Source organism: Choristoneura fumiferana, chromosome 3 (assembly GCF_025370935.1).
Source record: "Choristoneura fumiferana chromosome 3, NRCan_CFum_1, whole genome shotgun sequence".
Classification (NCBI taxonomy): Eukaryota; Metazoa; Arthropoda; class Insecta; order Lepidoptera; family Tortricidae; genus Choristoneura; species Choristoneura fumiferana.
In genome coordinates, this window is record NC_133474.1 from 14,324,385 (window position 1) to 14,341,620 (window position 17,236).

The window sequence follows — 17,236 nt, forward strand, 5'->3', positions numbered from 1 at the left end:
GCATCTATTTTTTCATATTTATTAATACATACTAGCTAATACGTTTAACACTCTCCCGTGGGAACTAAGTACTTATGCAATTTTCCGAGATAAAACTATCCTATTTCTTTCCCAGTATTCAACTTTCTGTATAATGCAATAAGAGCGAAAAAGACGTCTTCCCGTCAGTAAACGTCGAGCCGATCGACGTCCTTTTCGCTCTTATTGCGTGGAAAATAAAGAGTTTTTTAACGGCTAAGAGCGTTTTAACCACGGAATAGAAAAAACTAGGTTTTCACATTGTCCGGCCCGATATCGGATATCGGAGCCGGCACCGATATGTTGGCAGCATAAGAGCGTTTTCACATTAGCCGATCCATTATCGGTATCGGACGACGATGGACGCACTCGACAGCCGACACCATGTGCTGTTTTACATTATTTCCGACAACATCGGCCGATACGGCCGGCTCAAAATGGCCGCCACGCATCGTCCGACAGCCCACGGGCGTCCAATGGTGCCGCCAATATATCGGTGCCGGATATCGGGCCGGACAATGTGAAAGAGAAAGACAGGTACATAATTATTTCATATATTTTACTTGCCCCGATATCGTATCATCCGATACCGATATCGGATCGGAAAATGTGAAAACGCTCTAAGTCTGACTGCACTACCGATAACAAGCACACTGAATAGCTGGCACTGAAGCAAGCACTGACAGCATGAGCGCAGAATGGCGCGGATGGTGACTCCCGAACACACCCGTAAATATCAAATTACTATTGAGAAAGACAAAAGGGTATAGGTAGGCCTTACAGTTATGTGTACGATAAATATAAAACCGGTCAAGTTAGCGTCGCTCGCTCATACTATTATATTACAATATTAGTTACGCAGGCTTGCGCCCGCGCATGTTTTAACGGAAGGCCTAACAACATAGTATTCCTATGACTAGTGCCATTTCTAAATTAGTAAATTACTAAAGTAAGCTCCAAAATCTAAGAAACCTTTTTGCATATTTTACCATTACGCACGACGTCTTTTAAATACATTGACATGACAGCCAATGCATGACAAGTGTAATAATACTTTCAATTTGACAAAAAATAGGAAAGATTTATTTCAAACTACTCAAAACTAATGCATATTACATATTGTCTTCGTGCCATATGGTCAGTATCATTAGTTTAATTTGAAAATCACTATTTACCTACAGTAACGGGTAAACAGCCAGCCAATTCAGTTTCAATTTTAATTAGGGTACCAAGCTAGTCGGCGAACGTTCTCACGTCAAGTGCCCAAAATGTTAAATGTATGAAGTACCTACCTAATGTTAAGTTTATGTATGTGGTAGTTAAGCTCAAAAATAGTACATTACTGTAGAGGCCGGGAAGTAGGGGGTTGCCGGCCAAGCAGATATAGACGGCCGAGCGTAGCGAGGTCGGATAGGGATGCGAGGCCGGCATCCCCACGTTCCGGCCGAGGCTTGTATAGTGCTTTTCTCAAACATGACATGAAATAAAATAAAAAACCAAGAAATCAAGCTGGCGGGACGCTAGTTTGGACGCCCTGTTGTGTGCGCGCGTGTCGAGCTGGCTGCTGGTGCGGCGGCTGCAGGCGGTGGTGCTGGGTGTGGGCCGTGTCGTAGAGCGCGCGTTGAAACAAAAGACGGTCGCATTGCCGGCCAGCGGCCTGCAAAGTTGTATGAAATCTCTTTGCAGGCCGCCAGAGTGACCGCGCGCAGGCAGGCGAGCCCCAGCGCCTGCAGCGCGATACTTCTCAGCCTATTATTTGTAACACAACGTCAATATTTCATGTCATGTTTGAGAAATAGCTCTTTGCAAGGTCGGTTCCTTAACTTATGTAAGTACTTAACTTTACATTTTCTCATACTAGTTCCATAGAAAAGTAGATACACCTAAGTTAAGTATGCTAGCGCACCGACCGACCGACAATTCAGATAAAATTAGGAAAAGGCGGTTCCACCAACTTGTAGATGATTTTGTCAATGTTATGGTTGACTAAGACACGTCATGCACAGGCGTTCTCATGCTTGTACGGTGTACCTTACCGTAAGTGTTTTATTTAGTACCTTGTCGCATTAAAACAATATAACTGAAACAGTTCCACATGTTTCAACTCAGTGAGCGTCCGCAAAAATAAGGAAGGGGGGGGGACCTAAAAGCACACACACGGAGAGTTAAAAAATTTGCAAAGCAAATCGTACAGTCCCTCTCACTCTCGTATTAAATAGTATAAGCGTCAAAGGGATGGAACGACACGAATTTCGATTTTCGATATACCTACTCTCACAATGTAGGGTACGCACGTTAGGTACCTAGATGTCGATGGTATAGTCACCTGCATTTATATGTATATATATATACATATATCTACACAGCGGAGCGTGCAAAAATATTTGACACGTCTTACCGGGTCTATACCTACTAGCTAGACATAGTAGAGTCGTATCAGATAATTATGTACACTTTGTTTTGTCAGATTATTGGTGCTGGTGACTGTACGCAACGACTTCAATAAAATTAAGTAATATTGTATTGTATTGTAAAACTCTTTATTGTACGTTAAAAACACATGAAATAAATACTGATGAATATATCAAAAAATCTGGCCCTCAAATGTATGCAGAATCGGTTATTTTGTTTGGGTGGGCCATATTTGGTGCCGCTGAGTATATTTTCGTATCTAAGTATTAGTGCGTGATGCTTGCTTAACTATAATATATAATATACTGTACTTATAATATGGTATCTTACGGTATATTAATTTAAACTTATTTTTATTTTATCTTGTGTGTGCGCCGCTCAGTGTGTCACGCGCCAAAGGCTGGTAATTTTTAGCTCTTTGAATTTATTCGTTATTTACCTATATTGTTATGATATAATAGGCACATACTTTACATGACTGCAATGGTCATACATAATATTAATATATACGTACACTCGAACCAACTGAATCGTGACCCACTATGCAACATTTTCGTAAAAAAGTCATGGTGACATCGCATTGCTTGACAAGGGAATTATTATTAGGTACACTTACTGTGAGAAGATTCTACTAAGTATGGGTCAGGAATCAAATTTAGTTAACGTTGTTAAGTAAGGTAACGAAGGTGATGTTTGTTGACTATTATTACAATCATAGATCCTTTGCGTTGGTACGGTGCCCTAATAAGTGGGCCCGCAAGCACGGCTTTGCGGGGAGCCAAGCGTTGGAGGACCCCCAGGCCTCTGAACTAATAATAAACCCTACTAATTATAGAAATACTTAGTTAACCAGAAGATAAATAAAACTTATGGTAAACACACTGTATAATAGTTAGCTATGAATGCTAATGATTATTACCCTTTACCTGATAAGATATGGTGCGTGGTATAGATGTAGTGCAATAGTACATTGTGTCTTAAGGGCGGTAAATAAGGAATTACGAACGAGAGTCTATTTAGAAGCCCGAAGTCGAAGACAGGGCTTTAATGAGTCGATGTTCGTAATTCTAGTACCGCCCGTGCGACATACAATGTTTTTCATCACATTTGCGAGTAAAATTTTATATATGTAAAAGAAAAAATATAATTCTTCCAAATATTGGCGATACCTTAGGCTGCGCTCTTGGCAGCGCCGCCCTCCCCCTCCCGCAGCACGCGCCTGACGTGCGTGTGGGCCAGCACGCGCAGCAGTATCACAGTACGCACATTGACTCATTTACCGACCTTGGGCTTCAGACAAGAAAATTTGTAATCGCAATGACTCATTTACCGACCACGGGTTTCATGACAAGCACTTTAAGGTCGATGGTTTTATTTGGGGGGTTGCAACCAAGGTAGCCTGCATGACTGTTACGACACTGTTTACGAGCAAGTGTGATGAAAAATGATTTTCCATCGGGAAAACTCGGAATACGACGGCACCCGAAGTGTCAGTCAATTATTGTATTAAATAAGTGACATTTGCGTATTCATTAATATGGAATTTTATTATTCAGTGTCAAATGTCAAAGTGACAAACAAACAAAACAACTAGTACTGAAGCTGATTAGAGAGCACGATAAATACGAACTTTTCCGATAAAGAACGAATAAGGAATAGCTTAGTAGATTACTGTAGAGGCCGAGAAGTAGGGGGTTGCCGGCCAAGCAGATATAGACGGATAGGGATGCGAGGCCGCCATCCCCAAGTTCCGGCCGAGGCTTGTATATAGTGCTTTTCTCAAACATTGCATGAAATAATAAAAAAAAAAAACAAGAAATGAAGCTGGCGGGACGCTAGTCTTGTCGCCCGGTTGTGGACGCGCGTGTCGCGCTGGCTGCTGGCGGGCGGCGGGCGGCTGCGGGCGGTGTTGCTGGGCGTGGGTCGCGTGCGTGTCGCAGAGCGCGCGTTGAAACAAAAGACGGTCGCATTGGCAGCCAGCGGCCTGCAAGGTTGCATGAAATCTCTTTGCAAGCCGCTAGTGACCGCGCGCAGACAGGCGAGCCCCAGCGCCTGCAGCGCGATACTTCTCAGCATTTTATTTGGCTTTGGGCTTATAACTTCTAAATTGATTTTTTTTGTTTGTTTTTGATCAATATTCCCAGATCTCAAAATACCTAAATTGCAGAATGCCTAATTTTGTTTTCTTATAACACCGGAATCTTAATATGGCTGAATTTAAAAATACCTACGTCTCATAATACCTAAACTTCAAAATTACTTTCATGGCAAAACAACATACTTATGCTAAAAACAACCAAAAGTTAAAATACCTAAATTTGTATGTTGAACAGGAACTATACTAAAAGTCCATCAAATTTCTCAATCACCACACGTGAAAAAAATTAGGCATTTTGCCTTTTGGGTGTTTTTGGTTTGTTGTTTTAATATTTTGTAATTTCTGTCATTTGGTATTTGAATGAATTGTGCATTTCAATCTTTAGGTATTAAGCGAATATGACATTTTAAGTCAAAGTCATAATGAATTTCGTTCATTTTAATACAAGAGACAATTTGACATTTTAGGTATTATGAGGCCATGGTAATTTGAAAATTTGGGGTATTAGTGAATAAGGTATTGTGAAATTTAGTGGTTTTAAGCCCAAAGCTTTGTTTGTAACACAACGTCAATATTTCAATGTCATGTTTGAGAAATAGCTCTTTGTAAGGTCGGTTCCTTAACATTTAAATTTCGACGACTGTCCGAGGTACAAACTATTGCACTACATCTGTAGTAAGGTGTACTCGTACATCGCGATATCCTACTATTTTCTTATGTACTACTACCATTAATATGTAGGGGAAACTGTTGTACCTTGGCCACAGATATAGATTACACTAGATTACGCAAATGCATCTACTTCGCGTGTCCGAACCCCGACCAAACGTCGGGGTTGGCCCCATACAAAGACTGACCGCTAACTGACTAATCATGACTAGTGACTGACTCGAGCTCCACGGCGCGGGCGGGCGGCGCATTTGAATCGATTTTGCGCGGACATCGGGGAATTCACATCGCTAATTCGCTCTTGAGACGTCACAGTAAATATAAAAAAACGACACGGTCGGTTTTCATACAGATTAAGGTGTTTGCGTTATCTAGTGTAATCTATATCTGTGACCTTGGCCATAGTTGTACCTCGGACAGTCGTCGAAATTTAAATGTTCCCGCATTATTTTAATGTCATGTGATATGCCATTTGAACCGACGGCGGGAAGTATCGAATTAAAGTTAGTAACGAAACGCAACGCTGAATATGCTGTATGTAGGGTATGAGAAAAACATGAAAACAAAAATCCTTTTACAAAAAGTACTTTTATTGAACTTTAAGTGAAGCTTATTTGTTTAATGTTTTAATTTTTCGTAATAAAAGTCAGTATGTTGAAGTTAAGTTAATTAGCTACGGAACAATATGATTGTTTCAGCCTAAACCTAAATCGATGTGCGTTTTGGACACATTTTTACCTAAAAAACTGGACACACGTTGTACCTAGGACACTAAAAATACGTTGTACCTTGGCCAATGAAATTTAATAAAAAAAATATATTTTTTTGTACTGATCATATCTTGAGTTGATTTTTAATTAAAATTAAGCAATTTAGTCGTTTGATCAATACGATTACATCATGTAATCAGCGTCTAAACCAAAAACTAAGGTAACTTTTTGTTTGATCTATAAAATAATAGGTATGTACGAACTTGGCGGGAAAACTGCTGTGTGGCAATAACCAGTAAATAAGTCATCGATTCTATAAATAAATAAAACAAATAATCATTAAATATTTTCTTGATAAAAAATCACGTGTCCAAGGTACAACCTCGAATGTCCAAGGTAGGTACATCAGAAGTGTTGTATTGTACTCGTACCTTGGACATTTATACCTTCTTTTTCGTAAGCCTACTGTCTCAAAATTAAGAAACGAATCGCTTAGTTTTTTTGCCGTATAACATAGCCTAATGATGTGTTTTTAGATATTTGAATATCTGGCGTGTATTCCATAATTAGTTATTCTTCTAAAAATCAAAAAAAGAAAAACTGTCCGAGGTAGAACAGCTTCCCTAAACTTATAAATGCGAAAGTTATTTAGTTTGTTCCACTTTCATGCCTTAAATACGGAACCGATTGCCATAAAAAAAATCATAAGTACATCATATTTATTAGAATAATAAAGATCTTAACTTCTTTATACTCACAAAGGGAAAAAGCCCGGATTTTGCAAAATCCCTACAGTATAGGGAGTTCTGCATTGGAGGCAAAGCCACGGGCGTAAGCTAGTTGTACATAATTGCATTCTATTTTTCTAGGCCAGCAGGGGTGCAATTTAGATTTGTGACGAAAACATTACTTCCTCAAGCATGCGGATTGATAAGAAGCACGGCTAAGGCAGTTTCTGACGCTGGATATGTTAAAATCTTCGGACCTACCGCAGAAGAGGTACGCTGATATCTTTATACATTTTTACGATTTTTACTCATTCATTATTATTACAAGCGGGACTTAAGCGTAACACGTGAACAACGCCCGCAGTAAGGTGGTCGAAACTAGGGATGTAACGGATGTGGTTTTATCGGAACCGGAAGCGGAAGCAGATATTTTCAATTTAGTTTATCGGAACCAGAAACGGAATCGGAACAAAACGGAACCGGAATCGGAGCCTATGATTGATAGGTGGAAGAGATGTTAAGGATAGGTTTATTAAACCTGAAGGTCTATTACTAACAACCTAATAGTAACCTATTATTTTAGACAGTATTATATTGCTTACCATTTTCCCGTTTTTATATAAGTATTTTTTTTTTGCTTTTTGCTAAACAATATTATGCATAACTTAATAAAATTAGGCCATGTTAATATTATGCTAATATAATAGGTATTCGGGTAAACAATCATTCCGCTTATAAAGATTTATGCAGAACTAAATTTCGGCAAGTTTAAGATTCGGCGCAAATGAATAATGCGAAACCTACCTATTATGCGTAATAAATAAGTTACGGACATAAAAATACCCATCCGAAATAGGTAAGCTGCTGCGTATGACGCTTGAATGTATTATTTTCAGGTTGTTAAAGATATCGACTTGAAAGACAAAACATGCCTGATCACGGGAGCGAACAGCGGGCTGGGCTTAGAGATGACACGCTGCCTCGTCGGACGCGACTGCTCCGTCATCATGGCTTGTCGGAATCCATATGCAGGCAGCATCGTCGTTAGGAATGTGTTTGATAATAACCCACTGCTCAAACTCCGCGAACTCAATCTAGCCTCTCTTAAATCTGTAAAAAAGTTCTCCGACGACCTAGTCAAAGAGGATAAGTAAGGGTTTCTTGTGTTAGATTGAGTACCTAGCTCATTAAAGATTGTTCACTATTGTATATTGATTGCATTCTTACAGAAAACTTGATATGGTGATTTTGAATGCGGGCGTTTTCGGCATTCCGTGGTCGCTTACGGAAGATGGCATAGAAACGACATTTCAAGTGAATTATTTGGGGCACGTCTACATGCTAATGAACATAGAAAAGATTCTAGCCCCTGATGCTCGTGTGGTGTTTCTAAGCTCGGAATCGCACAGGTTCACGAGACTATTTACTTAATTAGAAAATTAGGTCATTGAGTTGTTGCAATATTTAGGTACGGTCAAGGAAATTTAATCACGTAGGTACCAGGGTGGAGCCTTTTCATAACCGATTTCGCTATGATTTCTTTGGCAGATGTATGGGATGTCAACATGATATTACTAGCACAAAGGTTCTTCCAGGGTGGAACCAAGCGTTTGTGCGTACCAGAGTACCTACATGATTTATTTTCCTTGACGTTCATAACTATGTAATACAAACAACCGGCCAAGAGCGTGTCGGACACGCCCAAAATAGGGTTCCGTAGCCATTACGAAAAAATTAAGTAATATTTTTCTGAAGGTTTCGTATTTTATACGGAATCTTCCAAGTTTAATTACTATCATCCTGAATTTTTTCACAATTTTCCACCCACCGGTTTAGATTTTACGGACGCTCGATTTTAATGAAAATTTGCACTTTAAAGTTGAATATTTCGCAAAAAAGTCAATGAATCGAAAAATCGTCTTAGCGAACCCCTAATGGCTAAAAGAGCTGTCCAACGATACCCCACATTATAGGGTTGGATGAGAAAAAAAATCACCCCCACTTTACGTCTTTGGGAGGTAACCCTAAAAAATATTTTATTTTAATTTTTTATTGTACCATTTTGTCGGCATAGTTTACATATATATCCATGCAAAATTACATCATTCTAGCATTGATAGTCCCTGAGCAAAGCCGCGGACGGACGGACCGACAGACAGACAGAGACAGACAGACAGACAGACATGGCGAAACTATAAGGGTTCAGTTTTGCCATTTTGGCTCCGGAACCCTAAAGTGTGAAAACTTCGTTTCGGATTTTGGTCATACCGGGACATACTGAGGCGTTCCAGCCGTTATTGGACCGTAGGGTAGTACACAAGCGAGCTTTAGTTCGATTGGCAACTTCACGCACAACATTGAATTTCTTCATAGATGTGTGCAGGTTTTCCTTGACTGTAAGGTTGACCAATACAGGTAATGTATAATTTAGTTATAAAATGTTTGTAACTTGATTATGATGATAAACCCTTAATAAGGTAGAGGCGATTTAGCGACCACATGAATTGATTTGGAAATTCAACCTTATTTTTTATTAAGAAGTTACAATATCCATTGTTCTTATTGAAAATACCTACTACCTACTAGCTTTTAAAATATCCTTTGCCAGGTATCTATCCGCTATCTAGCTGCTTTTCATTCTGTATGTTAGTTTAGTGAGTATCTTCTTCATTCACTATCGGACTTTTAGGTACTTTTTGTCAACATATACACGGAAAAAAAGGAATTCTTTGACCAAGAATATGCATAGTCTTAGGAATATTTTTTAAATCCAAGTAATTATTTTCTTGAAGTAAGATAACCCAAGACAATATTTGTCTTCATCCAATACCATATGGCGTCCGGCTATATACGAAATATTATTGTCTTGACGAAGGGTAATGTAATTGTCTTAGTCTAAGAAAACCTTTTTTCCGCGTACCTACATCTAGCAAAGTTCTGTTTCTTACAGAAACGTACGTTGGTCAGTAGAAAAGAGGCTCGTACCGACAGAGGACCAGCTCTCTCTCCCAGCTGATAAATATACCTCTATAAAGGCCTACAACGTATCCAAGCTGTGCGGCGTGTTGGCGATGCACTACTTCGGGTACCGATGGCTGGGCTCAAACAAAAGCGTGTTCGCTGCGCACCCGGGCTCGTTCATCAAGACGCGCCTGAGTCGCAATTGGTGGCCCTACGAGCTGCTTTACTATGCAATGCAGCCATTTTCCAAATCTGTTGTAAGTGAAAACAACTTGAGAATAATCTGAGTTCAATTTGATAATACGAGTAGCTTTTGTTTAGATTCGAATCCCGCCTGGCAATTAACCGGTAGAACAAATAAGAAAATGTCACCGGTTTTTTGTGATGATCGATCGGTGATGAGTAGAGACGGGTATAATTATTCATTAATCATGCGCGATTTATATTAATTTAAAAAAGAAGAACATGCATTCCTATTACCTTACCGTGACTTTCACACTAGTCGATGTTTTGAGTTTTAATTCATGTCAACGACTTGGTACCTAAACGCACAGATGTTAACTTTAGTTCATACCTATCACAAACGTGGGGGACCCTGGCATTGTAGTCCAATCCCAGGCATTCAGGCGGGCATGGTTGTATAGGCGGTCTTATGAAAAACAAGTAAGTGGGCTACTGCGGGGTAAGCGATTACTGCCGTCCATGAGAACTGGCTGCAATGTCGGAGCCAGTAGAAACAATGCTGACGGGAGTTGATTTCACAAATTCATTGTACGTCGTTGCAAACGTAGAGTAGTTAACCGGCATTCATTAGAGGTGGTGGTGACCAAAGTGGTTGTATGGGAGATGTGTAACTACAATGAAACTATTTATTTTGCACATGTCAACTGATACTTAAAAGTTTTTTTTTTTCAGACAAGGCGCAAGTTCTTCTGACCGTGTTTTTTCATTACATTTATTCCTGATAATTGTAGAAATAGTTATTTGTGATACGAGGTTGGTAAGTGAGTGTTACAAATGAGTTGACTAGTGATAAACCCGAGCCATAAGGCGAGGGTTTTCATCGTCACGAGTTTGTAAAACCTTGCCAACCATGTATCATACGACGTTTTTGAATACATTTGTGAGAAAATAGGCAATTAATAACACAAAATTGAAAAATGAAAACAAAAAAACGCAAAGTTTTACAAAAATGGCGCGTCCGGAATGCGCATGCGTAAGTTAAGTTTTAAATTAGGTAAGTAAAGTAAAATTATCAGGAAAGGGTTCGACGCATTCAGCCAGTGCAATTTTTTCGAATAAATAAAAGGTGAACATCATTAAAATCTGAGGTAATTAAAATACAGTTTATAATAATTACCTACAACCAATTTTGAAAATTCATTACTTAGTTTTGTGTACTTATAGTTTTTTCTACGTATAAGTCGATATATATTTTTTTGACATTTAAAACTATTTGCTTGTAAACTTTTAAAATGGAGAATTAAAAAAAAACTGTAAAAAAGTCGCACTAGTGCGGTAAAATGAACTTACGAGCCATGTAGACCTCCTTTGAAAGTGAATTTTTCGAGCATAATGTATTGAAAAACTAGTTGCCTTTACTTACCTCTAAAACACAAGTGTAGTGTGATTCTTCTGTCACGTTTGTACAGTCACCTGCATTTAAATCTGCCGCAGCGAAGCGAGCAAAATATCTGATACGTCCTACCAGCCTATTTATGCACGCTTTGTTGTGTCTGATATTGTACTGGTGACTGCACCTATAAATGGCATCTTGTTCGTTACCCTTCAGAGAACAGAGTTTTACCCCTTTAGGGGTACTTACCCCGATTTCGTAAGCAATGTGTTACGGCGTCTGTTGTAGAGGCAGGCAGCCAGCACGCCGCTGTTCTGCGCGGCGTCGCCGGCGCTGGCGGGGCTGTCGGCGGTGTACGTGCGGGACTGCCAGCGCCGCGCCGAGAGCGACCTGGCGCTGGACTCGCACCTGTCCTTCCGCGTGATGGACCTCACGCTGGACATGCTGCGCGAGCGTACCCCGGCCGTTGACCCCGCGCCCGCGCGCGACCAACCCAAGCAGCCCGCCAGCGATGCCAAACACGCCATCGATGACGAACACAATCTCATCTCCAATTATTCTGGCTAAATGTAACGTGGATTGTTCCTTTTTATTTGATTAAAAAATTTCAAATTTTTTTTTACAAAGTTTTTATTTAACAAAAGTTATAGTCTTAATACAATTTTCCTTTACAAAATCTTATAGATAAGTAATTGTATATCTAGGAGGCACTAAAAATTTAAACGAAACGTTACAAATATGTACCAATACTTATATGGAATTCATCAAAATGTAATAAATGCATTGAATAACGATAAAACTAAAGAATAAGTTACGTTTAATAAGAGCCGATTTAGATTTATAAACGACACGCGTGTAACATTTATTTTCGCGTCACAACTCTCAATCCTGTAGGTAGCGTACAAATTTTCACAACACTACATGATAATTTTTACTATTCTGTGATCCCATGAGTATGTTGCACAAATTTAAGTACAAATGTGATTGTTGCACTCAAGTAATATTAATTTTACTATAAATCAGTACCTAATGTATATGCAGCAAGTCTATTTTTTGTATTATTCGTAAGATCAACAAAATTTTATAACAAAAAATTTAACCGACTACAAAAAACCATGATAATGAGTCTGAAGTCGGTGTCTCAGCACGAGCCAGCAGGAGTGGACCTACATTTTAGTCGTCTGCCTCACCTACATAGTATACCTTCTATACCTATATATCGTTCCCTTTCACTATATTCATGAAGTACTTGTTACTCGTATTGAGTAGTAGCTACGTCACTCTGTCACTGGTCAAATGTGGTCTTCATTATCAGTTCCACTTTACCAAATGATGATTTTCAACAGCAAATGCACGAGTTACTAACTAAATACATCCAATTTACCATAGGTAATATTGGAAGAGTTCGGATCCAATCATCAGATCCTGGTTTGGTGCTTATGGGACCTAATGGGGAATGTCTGAAAAATTTAGAAACGCTTGAAACTTTTTATATCAATAGGAATAACCTTTCTAATTAACAGAAAAAAATATCAGATTTTTAAGAAGCTACAATTAATTAAAAAAAATGAATGAATGACCTCTTTACCGGTCCGAATAATAATGACATGGAAATACCGACCCTGTTTTTCATGTACACGCCCATAGAAATTGACGTGAGCTTCTATGGGTATGTAGATGAAAAACAGGGTCGGTATTTCCATGTCAATATTATTCGGCCCAGTAAAGAGTGTCACCAGTCAAAATTGGTCAAAACGATCAAGTCAACTATAATAAGAGCCAGACACATAAATTCTTTTTTAATGTTTTTTATTCTGGACTATGGAACAACCCGTAACCGACCGGACTGTCGTAATTTGTCGGTAAAGAAAACTCTTTCACCTTTTAAATTAATTGATGCTACTTAAAAATCTGCTATTTTTTTCTGTTCATTAGAAAGGTTATTCCTATCGAAAAAAAAGTTTCAAGCGTTTTTAAAATTTTCATCCCTTCCCCATTAAAGGCCCTCCTATACGAACGAAAAAAAAATACAATTCGGTTCATAAATGACGTATTTCTGAGGTAACAAACATAAAAAAAATAGAATCGAATTTATAACCTCCTCCTTTTTTTGAAGTGTGTTAAAAATGGTACAGTCCAACGTTGGGCAACAGAATCTTGGCAACGTTCTCCATACATAAATTGTGCCAAGTTACAATAATAATATACTTAGGTAACACGTATACCTACTGAGATTTCAAGGGGCACCTCACATTGTGCTTTTTCTCATATCTCATATTTCACATTTGCAAAAGTAATACTTTGGGAATATACGATATGAAATAATCATAGCTTTAAAACATGAAAGTTTGAAATAGTTAAGAATATTGTTTAAAGTAAGTAGGTATAATTACGATTATTTCTCAAAAAGTTGTCCATTTTTCAATTTTATAGCTGTCCACTTATTAAAAAAAAAAAAATCCTGACGCTATTTCACCACAAAAAATAAGTAATATTTTTTTAAAAGATATCAAAACCCTGACGTAAAAATGATAAAAATTCAGTTAATCTTTCTTGTTATTAATTTCCAATATAAAATTTTTGATGTATTTAGAAAATTCACTATAATTTCCTCACATCTTTTTGCCTGAATTATGATGACCAGCATAACAAATTTAAATGGATGTTTTATGTAGTTTATGTTTTATGATCTCTTCTTTAGGGTTATTAATTTCTTGACAAAACTGATATCTTGTAAATTTTATGACCGGACAAATTTTTGAGAAATACTCATAATAATTATAAAACTCGATCTCACATCTTTATTGCCTCGAATTATGATGACCAGCATAACAAAGCTACTTAAATACGGGGGCATGGGTATTGATCAATGTAACAACAAATTATACATTCCGCACTTTACTTGGTATAAAGATAACAAATAAATTAATTGGCTTTAATGAGCCTTTTACATACATTTGGTAGGTAGGTACAATGATCAATAAGTAATATCAATATCAATACTAATATCAATTACTTAATTTTTAACTAAATAAGTAACACGTATCAAGCCGAGCCGACGGAAGCGAAACACCTATTCTGCGTATGTAGTTTAGGCACTTCGTGCTTTGACCCAACTCTAAACTCTAACCTAACCATAGCTCATAGAATCTCATCAGAATAGAATTTCAAGATAGATATTGATATATATCAAGGATGCATTACCCCGTAAAATTGTATTAATTACCAAATATTTTCGAAAGCCAACGAAATTTAGCCTGTTTTTTGAAATTATCTATAACTACTCATCTATTCGTTTATATCCAAAAATAATTAAGAGATAAACTTAATGTTAGCATGATTTAATGACAACTGAGCGCAACAGATTTTAAAAGTTTTTTACGAATCGTTGCTAAACAGGCTACTTTTTATTTATCCTGGGAAAGCGGAAAATTTGCGCGGGACGCAGCGAGTATCAAGAAAATTTATAATTACTGCGTGAAAAATATAAATTGTTGTTATATGTATGAGTGAAACGCTCCCGAGCGGGAGGCACCGTACACTCAGTTTAATTAATTTCCAAATGAGCCCTTTGTATACGAAATAAATTATTCGAGCTATTAAATAAATACTAGTAGGTATTAAAGATTTTGTGCGTAGGACTTACAACAGTTGAGTAGGTAATCGTAATCGTATACCATTTTCATGATAAGTACAGAACGACAATGCAATTGATAATTTGTAAATTGTAAATCTATTATTTAAGGCCGGAAACGCATTTCCCGTAGATTTTATTGCTGTAAAAAAAATCATAATATTCTCTGTGAAATTTTAAATCAAATGAAAAAATCGATCATCGGAACTTTATTTTTTTTATCTTCAGGGAAATGACATCCCTGTTTCTGGCGCGTAGGTATAGCTTCAAAGATAAAAAAACACCTCAACCTTTTATTGTTTGGAAACAAACCAAACACTAAAACATAATAACTACCTATGCTAGGGATGATGATTATGTAACAAGAAATATCATCTTACCGACAAGATTCAGGGAGCTTAACTATGCAATGGCTGTTCTGGTTTTTAAGAAAAAAAAAATGTATAAGAGCTTTTAATTCTTACAAATTCTTCTTATAAATTGTACTAACTTCATTCCTCACATCACATCTAAAGTTTAATTGACCGGTCCCACGCGACTACACATACAAATGAGGGCTGCTACACTTAATACTTAAAATGTACTGAAAACGTGTTTGTTTACGCATATAATGTGAACAAGTAACATTTTTCAGCAATACATAAAGGCGGTCTTGCACAGACAGTTCGTTTTGCTGCATCGCCATTAAATGCACTAATGGAGTAACTACAAACTAGAAAAAAATACCTATAGTCCACAATATAAAAGAAATTCAGAAAAACAAAGTCAAAATATCTAAAAGGGTAATCCATCATTTTACCGAAAATTGTTTCATCGATAATCGTTTCCCATAACACTATTCGCAGAATTTTGTTATCAGTTAGGAATCATTTATCGAACTTCGTTTCATCGCTCATAGAATTGCTCGAATTACATTTTACACAAGAATCAACTCATCAAGTTTTACTTCATCATTTTATGTGTATATCGAAATAGTCTTTCATCGAAGTTTCAGTTTTTAAAATTCTTATAACACAGAAAATACATTTAATTTCATTACATTTCATCGAAACACTCTAATTTAATATTAGATGGTATAATATCATGCGCGCCAAATGCAAAAAAAACATTTGATTTGTGCGAGCGAGCAATACGGTTCGGAGCAGAAGCGACTCGGATAGTTTAGGTTTAGAAGGCTAAGGCGGGTGCTACGCTCCGCTTCGCTCCCACCTTAGCGTTCCATGTTAGGTATTTTTTTAAAGATGATGGGCTACTGATTCGAATTTCTATAATACTGATATCGTCACACCAAAATCCAGGCCAGGCACCTCCTGGAAAATAACCCTACACCAATGATAGCAGCCCGGATAATATTGCTTCATAAATGATCTTTGCAGTTGGATTCTTAAATAGAGGGTAATTGTGTTTAACTTACGACTGACCGCAATAAATTTTCTAAACGTGCTGCAATAATAACAAATGTATCGTTCGATGAAACGTGACCGCGATGAAACATTGTTCGTGGCAATATATAGGTCGTCCCGTCTGTGAATCATGTTTCGATAATTTGATACTATTCATAACTGATGATTCTATGACAGGTAAATTCGACGAATCGTTACGCTACGATTTGAGACAGATTCGAAATGATTTACGATGAAAAGTTGTTCGATTATATAAAAAGTAATGAATTGAACATTATGTGATTAGAAAAAAAGGTAATGACATTCGTGGATAGTTTTCGATGAAATTAAAGTCGACGAAATAAATTTCGATATAATGATAGCTACCCATGTCATCCCTTTGAAACGCTGCCGCGCTGACAACAGTGAAAATATTTCGATAACATACTTTGAAGTAAAAAAAACCGCCCAAGTGCGAGTCGGGCTTGCGCACTAAGGGTTCCGTACTTATTTGATATTAATTTTAGTTTAATAGCTCCATACGTTTCTGAGAAAAAGGCTCTTGACAGACGGACATACGAGACAGATGGACTACAAAGACATCCCATAAGGGTTCAGTTTTTACCTTTTGAGGTACGGAACCCTAAAAGTTACAATAACCCTGATCGTTGTTTGTTACTTTTCGAACAAAAATATTTTATAATTTAGAATACTATCCCCCCTCTGTTTCACCATCCATTGATTTAATTTATCTGACGAATTAAATGTGAAACCTGCTCTGTTTTTTTTGTTCGAATAGACAGAGAAATTAAATCAAATACAATTAATCAATGGGTGGTGAAACAGCCCCTAAGTATAACGAATTTCTAATAAAAACTAATCATGAAACAACTTAATAAATACGTTAATTGATTTAATTATTTTGATTTATTTTTGGATTGAATTACTTATGAGTTCAGATCAGAAGTGCGCCTCGCTGGCGACTACCTTGCTTCCCTTTCACTCCCAGGCAAAGCAACAACGCGAGTAAAGAGTGGGGCGGTTAAAG

At 37.5% G+C, this 17,236-nt stretch overlaps 1 protein-coding gene across 3 annotated transcripts; it reads left to right on the forward strand.

Moving 5' to 3' along the window:
• The first annotated feature begins 1,056 nt into the window (after positions 1–1,056).
• Positions 1,057–11,788, forward strand: LOC141426689 (WW domain-containing oxidoreductase-like). 3 transcript variants are annotated; one of them, XM_074085795.1, is made up of 6 exons: positions 1,057–1,155; positions 6,777–6,906; positions 7,532–7,785; positions 7,865–8,044; positions 9,586–9,853; positions 11,461–11,788. In XM_074085795.1, exons 1-6 carry the CDS (start codon positions 1,124–1,126, stop codon positions 11,737–11,739), a joined length of 1,143 nt encoding a protein of 380 aa, XP_073941896.1. In that variant the 5' UTR covers positions 1,057–1,123; the 3' UTR covers positions 11,740–11,788. The 3 variants fall into 3 exon arrangements, with proteins under 3 accessions (XP_073941896.1, XP_073941898.1, XP_073941897.1); XM_074085796.1 differs by lacking the exon at positions 1,057–1,155 and adding an exon at positions 1,193–1,295; XM_074085797.1 differs by lacking the exon at positions 7,865–8,044.
• The last annotated feature ends 5,448 nt before the right edge of the window (positions 11,789–17,236 follow it).